Raw genomic sequence first — 7,718 nt, forward strand, 5'->3', positions numbered from 1 at the left:
CCGCCGAGCAGCTCTGGCAGAGATCTGGGGACGCGCCCGGCCCGGGGCACTTACTTGAGAAGCGTCCACGTGCCGACAGCGCCCAGGTCTGCCTGTCCCGGGGCTGCAGCAGGACGGAGGCCTGGGGGAATGTAAGGAGTGACCTAGAAAGCAGTGCCCGAAGACGAAGCGGAAGAGAATGCTATGTGACGAATGCCCATCTGCAATGATAAGGAGGAGACAGTCCTAGATAAAGGGGGCTTGAAAACAAAAAGAAAAAACAGGGAACTGGGTTAAAAGGGCTCATTAGAATACTAAAAATCACGCCCCTGGGTGGGGAAGTATGCTAATGAAACACACATGTATGCAAATGAGATACATGGCTAAAACACAGGTATAGAGACACGCTCAGTAAAGAACTTCTTGCGTCACTCATAACCAATCAGCAAACAAGTATGCTTATGAAGGCTCAAAAACTCCTGTATAAGAGATGCTTAGATTAGTGATCTGGTGTGCTTGTGCGAGCGGAATAATTTCACGTAACCTTTTATTGCTAGCAGTAAACCTTTGTACTTTCACCCCTGGTATCTTTATTGGCCTTTGCATACCGGGCACGATCCCAGACTCGAGCTGGGGCACGACAGGGGGACGGCACCGGCACCGACGGGCTGGAAGTCACGGGGACTCCCACATCCCCTCCCCTGCACCAGCCGCAGCGCAAGGGGGACAAGGAGGCCTGCACCGGCCTCGCATTGGTGGATATTATTACAACACGGATCGTTAGCACGGCAATGACATCACTGACTGTGACCGCGGCCGCATGGCAAGAGCCAACAGCCGTAGAGCGTGTGTGTGCGGGGAGCTGCGAGGAAGACGCGGGACCGCGACCCGCCAGACAGACCACAGCCCGTCCCAGCGGGCCGCGGGGCTTTTCCATCTCGTGGCCCGTCCCGGGCAGCAGCCGGCGCTCGAGGCTCCCCCGAGGCGGGACAGCCGCCCAGGCCTGCCCCCGACCCCTCGCCTGCGCCCGGCTCCGGGGGCTCGCTGGCTCGCTGCCCCCGCCCGTGCAGCACGTGCTGTGTGCCCCGCCCCGCCCCGCCCTCTACTTGTGGGGGCACTCGTGCTCTCTGGGGCCCGTGGGACCTCGCGCACCGAGCAGGCGGGCAAGGACCTGGCTCCGGGCGGGGCGGGGCGGGGGCCCCTCTTTGGGACACGGGGCAGCTCGTGCTCCAGCCCGGGCGCTTCCCCACCGCCCGCCCGCGGCCCCGCCTCGCCCCTCACACGCACGGGGGCCCGGGGACGGATCCACGTGTCCCGGGGGGGGCGTGCAGCGCTCTCCCCGTGGGGGAGGCTCATCGGAGGGTAGGGTGGGGCGGGTCTCGCTGTCCGCACACGCGTGCTCGGCGCTCCTGCGGGGGGCGGGGCCCCGGCTCTTCCCAGGGCGCTTTGCGGCCGGGGCGGGGCTAGGTCTCCTTCCTCCCGCCAGGTGCAGACGGCAGAGCGGCCGGCTCGTGTCCGATTTGCATATGCAAATCCGACCCGTGCAACGATTGGAGGAAGGGGCAGAGCCCCGCCCCCGGCAGCAGGACGCGGCGGGCGGGCGGGCGGGGCCGGGTCCGCGTGCGCTTCCGCCGCAGCCGCTCGTCCCGGCCGGGGCCGCCCCGGGCTGTGGGGGGGGCGGGCCCCGCGCGGGGGGGGGCACCTGGGGTCCCGGGCTGGGCTGGGCAGAGTGCTGTGGGTGAGGACTGAGGGGACCAGCAGTGCCAGCAGGGCTGTACATAGGGAGCGAGTCCGCAGCAGGGCCAGGTGACTGTGGGGGGAGTGTGGGGCAGCAGCAGGGCTGGGGGACTATGGGTTGGGAGCAATTTTTTTTTTCTTTTATGAGAGAACTTGCAGTTTTCAAACAGACAAAACCAGGATCCTGCATGTCACGTGTCAGCTGAGTAGCGTACCCCTGTCTGTCCTGGCTAAGCGTGCAAAGGGCTGTAGTGCAGAGTGAGTGCAGACAGGGCCGTGGGGGCTGGGGGCAGCGGGGCAGGAGACACTGATGCTGTAACGCTTGTGCCTGCAGCTCCGGGAGGTGTTTCAGGACGTGGCAGTGTATTTCATACGGGAGCAGTGGGAGCTGCTGGAAGAGGAGGACAAGGGGCTTTACCGGGACCAGATGCTGAGGAACTACCAAGCCCTCGTTTCCCTCGGTAAAGCTCTGGTTCTTGCTTTGCCCTCGAGCCATGTGAGCTCTGCAGTGTTGTTGTCATCTTCATAGTTTCATAGCTGGTCGGGTCGGAAGGGTCCTAAGCAGATCATCAAGTCCGACTTTCCCGCCCATGCCAGGGGGGATGCTGGGATAACACGACCCCGGCTAGGTGATTGCCTAGCCTTCTTTCGAAGGCCCTGAGGGTTGCAGCGAGCACCACTTCCCTTGGAAGTTGGTTCCAGCTCCTCGCCGCCCTGACAGTGAAGTAGCGCCTCCCAATGTCTAGGTTGAATCTACTCTGTCAGCTTATGGCTGTTGTTCCTTCTTACCCCGGTAGTGCTCGGGGGAACAGGGACTCTTCCATGGCCTGCTGGTCCCCCTTGGCAAGTTTATAGGCATCCAGCAGATCCCGTCTCAGCCTTCTCTTGTGGAGGCTGAACAGGTTCAGGTCCCGTCGCCTCTCTTCGTAGGGCCTGCCCTGCTGCCCCCCGATCATGTGAATGGCCTCCTCTGGACCCTCTCCATGCTGTCCACATCCCTCCTGAAGTGCGGCGCCCTGAACTAGACACAATACTCCAACTGTGGCCTGACCGTGTCCCCACACTGTCGCCCCATGTTCATTTTGGCATCAATACTGACTCCAAGATCCTTTTCTGCCTTCTTCCTGGTATTAACACTTTCATCCTCATGAACGTTTGGGCGGGGGATTAAATCCCTTTGCTCCCCACTGCTCTGTCCATGAACAGACCTCTCAGACCTCATACTTGTATATATTCCTCCTTCATTTTATCCAGCTGCCTTCCCTGGAGTCTTTCCCCTTAATAACATGATTTCCCTTTGCCTTCTCACAATGATCATATCATTTGCCATTCATTGTGCCTCAAAATGCACTAACAGCCATTCCTTGGGCAGTTATTCTGATTTCCTCCCTCTCCTGCCTAGTGTGTCCTGTTGAAACTCATTTCCACTCATTTGCCTGGAATTGCACTGGTGTTTGCTTTCCTATGACCATATGTCCAGTACCTGGATGAAATGGACCATCCTCTTCCCCCTGCTATGCCTTCCCTTTCATCCTAAATGTCCATTCTCCCTTGTCCTTCAAGTCCTTAGTATAATCCTTGAGTTCATTGCCTCCATTCATCAAATTTCAATTACTTATTCTGAATACAGTACCAGTGAATAAACTCTCTTTAACCACTGCCCAAGCAGGATATCGAGGTCCCACACCTGACTTGATCTGCCGCATCCAGCGAGAACAGGTCGAGCTCTGGGTCTGTGATGATGTGTACTGTGGGGCAATCTTGAGGCCGGAGGACCTGCTGTCAGGTGAGTTCTGGCTGTCCCCTCCACCCAGCTCCCCTATCAAAAATGCGTTGTGCCCAGGGTGAAAGGGAGCCTGGAAACTGGAGACCTGTCCTGCGCTGCCATTTCAGGGTGCTGACCTCAAATAGCTTGTGCTGTCATGTGTGCAGACAGGTGTTGTTCCACGCCCTGAAATTCAAAGAGTCAGTAGTCTTTTTGCCAAAGACCCCCAAGGATTGACATGGCCCCTTGCCCATTTAGTATCAGGTAAAGTTTAATAGTAATTAAATAGTAATTTAATAGGGCCTGAGATGATGGGGCTGAGAGCTGGGCCAGAAACCCTTGTGAGTGTGCAGCTTAACCCCACCGAGTAGGGAAGATGAAACTGGCACAGGGACCTGGCACTGCCTCACCGCCGGCACTTGGGCCTTTGGCAGAAATACCTAATTTTCTAGAGAAAACACAAGTGCCAAGTCCTGTCCTGCTCTGAGGCCCATCCCAGCACAGGGAATAGCAGTGCTTGCCCCTTGGCAGCAGGGCCGGGACTAATCTGGTGTTTCTTCCTCCCATGCAGGACATGCCTGGTTGCTGAGCAGAACCGAGGAGCAGGGTCCTGAGGAAGGGCCTGGAAAGCTGGAGCCACCATGGGCTTCCCTGGGGAGTATGGGTGAGGTGGATTCCCTGAGCCCAGCGAAGGACCAGTGGCACAAGGGTCAGGGGATGCCCCAAAAGCAGGAGAATGTAGCAGTGAACGAGGTCCCATCTCTAGTTGGGCGTTGGAGTGAAGAAGGGGAACAAGCCCGAAACAGCCCAAGGTGCAGGGATGAATATGTCATGCTGAGACACCAGAAGAGAACGAAAGGAAAGGCGCACTGGAGAGAGACACTGCATGCAAACCAGGGCAGTGTGGAGGAGCTGGTAGTGAGGCAGGAGCTCGCTACCGAGCCCAGGGGGAGAGGCCACTCCTGCCCTCAGTGCAGGAAAAGCTTTAGTTGCCCCTCGCGCCTGGCTCTGCACAAGATAAGACGTGCTAGGAAGAAGCCCCATGTATGTGCCACGTGTGGGAAGCGCTTTACGTGCCTCTCGACCCTGGCTGCTCACCACCAGGTCCATTCTGGACAGCTCCCCCACCGCTTCACCAAAAGGGGGAAGAGCTTTGTGCGCAGCTTGGAGCTGCTCAAAAAACAACATGTGCACAGGAAGAAGCGTCAGTACTGCTGTGTCACATGTGGTAAGACCTTCACCCATTTCTTCTCCCTGGTTCAGCACCGTCGGATGCACTTGGGGAGGAAGACGCACCGCTGCAACAAGTGCAGGAAGAACTTCATCAGCTGGCAAAAGTTGTCCCAGCACCGGTGTGTGCAGAAGAGGCAGCAACCACACTGCTGCACAAAGTGTGGGATGAGCTTCAGGCAGCCCTGCAGCCTGGCCAGGCACAGGTGCATGCACACACAGGAGAAGCCACATCGTTGTTCTGTGTGTGGGAAGAGTTTTGCTCAGTCCTCCACCCTTACCCTGCACCAGGCCCTCCACACAGGGGAGAAGCCACATCGCTGTTCTGAGTGTGGCAAGAGTTTCACCCAATCCTCCCACCTGACCCGACACCAGCTCATCCACACAGGGGAGAAGCCACATCAGTGCTCTGAGTATTGGAAAAACTTCCCCCATCTCTCCCACCTGTCCCAGTATCAGCACATCCACACCCAGAAGCATCTCTATTTCTGCCAGCCGTGCAGGAAGCCCTGGGAGTTGTCTGCCTGCTCAGCACCCACCAGTGCTGCATTCGGACAAGCACCCCCCGGCTGCTGGCCCAGCGCGGAGCTCCGGACCACGGGGTGTGTTTCGTGCCAGGCTCCCCCGGCCGCGCAGCCCTGTGAGAAACGCGCGGCGCCCCGCCCCGTTCCCACGTTACCCGCCCTTCTCTGGTGGCTGCGAGGCGCAGGGGTCGGGGCACCGCGCCGCGACTAATCAATGGTATTAGTCTCTTATTGAGCAAGGCATCGCACACCTGCGTTTGCCATCTTCTCCACTTCTCTTTTTGGCAGCAAGCAAAGGGGGTTGACCCCCAAAGGCGACCTGTTTCATGTGATTTGCAGATAAAGCCTCAGGTGGCCGCTTCAACCAGACAGCAAAGACAAGCGACATCTCCCATTAATCCCTTTTCAGCAAGGGAGTCAGCATCCTGGGTGACCAGCTCGGAGGCACTCAACACGCGGCGGGCACAAGAGAACCACTGCAGAAATGAACGGGGGCAGCAGCAGATGTGGGGAACCTGGATATGAAATGACGGGAGAGAGAGGAGAAACAGCGCAGTAGGGAGAGCTGGGCAGTGCCACACCGTAGCTCAGGCTTCAGAGTGTGAAAGGCTGTCAGTGCTCGACCCTTTTGCGAGCAGGGCAGCACCACACCGCAGCTCGGCAAGATGAGCCTGAGAGCAGACAGCGGAGACCTCCCGGCCCTTGCCCGCTACAGGCCCAGATGGTGCGTAAGGGAGAGCTGCGGATGGAGGCCCGTGGACCTTGCCCACAGACAACCCAAATGGCACCTTAAGGGAGGACTGCAGATGGATGCCCATGGACCTCACCCGCTGCTGACCCAAATGGCACCATAAGGGAAAGGAGCAGAGACTTCCAGGCCTGACTGCTGCCGACCCCCTGGATCACCGGTACTTGACAGAAACTATGAACCAGGCTACTACTACTACTGTTATATCCATTCTGCACCTGTACCATGCAGCTGAACACCAGGCCAACCCCTGATGCTCCATATCACCCTGTAGCTCCACTCCGCCCCTGCTACACCCACAGCAGCCTGGCTGCAACATGCAACAATGCTGCCTCATGCAACCACCCTTTCCCCCCCCACTCCAAATGCTGAGGATCACATTTGAAACATAGTTAGCCATGTTAGTCTTCAGACAAATAGAAGGAAGGGTAGATTTGTACCTTATAGACTAACCAAAATAACTCTATACACACTTGTGCACACACACACACACACACACGTGGGTACCACACTTTAACAAGGTCGTGGTAAATCTTGAGAGTGCAGAAAAGAGCCACACGTATGATCATAGACTTGCACAGCAAGCCATACAAGGAAAGGCGGAGGCACCTGGGGCTCTTCAGCCTAAAGCAGAGAAGGGTGAGAGGGGACTTAGTAGCAGCTTACCGCTACATCGGGGGCTTGGCGAACAACTGTTTACCAGGGCACCCTTGGGGAAAAGTAGGAGTAATGGCCACAAACTCCAGAAGACCGTTTCAGGCTTAACACTAGGAAAAACTTCTTCACAATCAGGGTGTCCAGCTCTGGAATAAACTCTCTCCAGACTGGGTGCCATCACCTACCCTGGACATCTTCAAGAGGAGACTGGATGGTCACCTTGCTGGGGTCACCTGACCCCAGTTGTCCTTCCTGCCTAGTGCAGGGGGCTGGACACGATGATCTTGCGAGGTTCCTTCCAGCCCCTGACAGCTATGAATCTAAGAGAGGATGTTAAAAAATCATAGTTATTTACACAACTTTGTAGAGTTGGAAGAGAATATAGGGCCCCCTCCGCACACAAAAGGCCACAGTAATCCCAGCAGGGATATGGCCCAAAAGACACAGGACTTAGACTTAGCAGTCACTGCCTTTGGCTTCTCAAATTCTCCCTCTTGTTCTAAACTAGTCTCTTGTATTCAAACAGGCAGAGCAATCACAGGCATTGGGCCACCAGATGAAGCCATGACAGACTGGGGCAAGGATCCTACATCTAGTGTTGGAATTTAGATTAAAAGAGGAAACCACATTTGGGATTTCTGCGATTAAGCCCCACTTCCACGGAAGGACATAGCCAATTCGTACAACGTGCGACTCATTTTATGTGAAAAAAGTGACAATGTTAATGAAATGAAAGAAAAAATCAGAAAAAAAAAATTGCAAGATTGCCGACCTCCAAGTGCTTGCCATTGTTAACTAGGGGAGTCTTCTCTAGAGAAAGTTACAATTTCATTTTAAATAATCACACACTTGAAGACCGAAAATCATTTTGCAAGAACTTTATTTTGAAAAACATGGAGTTAAAATAGCATTTCCATTCTCCTGCGGGGATGATAAAGTTTCATATAAAACAAAGAACAAAAATATTTGGTACAAATATTCATAAAAGGGTAATGGAATCCACATTTACAGTTGTGAAATTTATCTACATTTATCTGTAATTAAAAGAAATCAAACATTAAAAAGGATCTCTTGGTCA

At 55.5% G+C, this 7,718-nt stretch overlaps 1 protein-coding gene across 1 annotated transcript; it reads left to right on the forward strand.

The window, feature by feature from the left end:
- The first annotated feature begins 3,976 nt into the window (after window positions 1-3,976).
- LOC132249247 (zinc finger protein 391-like) lies at window positions 3,977-7,490 on the forward strand. Its single transcript, XM_059723825.1, has 2 exons — window positions 3,977-6,143; window positions 7,167-7,490. The coding sequence occupies exon 1, from the start codon at window positions 4,142-4,144 to the stop codon at window positions 5,444-5,446; it is 1,305 nt and encodes a 434-aa protein (XP_059579808.1). The 5' UTR covers window positions 3,977-4,141; the 3' UTR covers window positions 5,447-6,143; window positions 7,167-7,490.
- Window positions 7,491-7,718: the final 228 nt, after the last annotated feature.

Source organism: Alligator mississippiensis, chromosome 1, assembly GCF_030867095.1.
Source record: "Alligator mississippiensis isolate rAllMis1 chromosome 1, rAllMis1, whole genome shotgun sequence".
In the NCBI taxonomy this organism is placed as follows: Eukaryota; Metazoa; Chordata; order Crocodylia; family Alligatoridae; genus Alligator; species Alligator mississippiensis.

What these genes read in the sequence shown, in the direction of transcription:
- LOC132249247 (XM_059723825.1), top strand. Translation starts at nt 4,142, where the DNA reads ATGGGTGAGGTGGATTCCCTGAGCCCAGCGAAGGACCAGTGGCACAAG.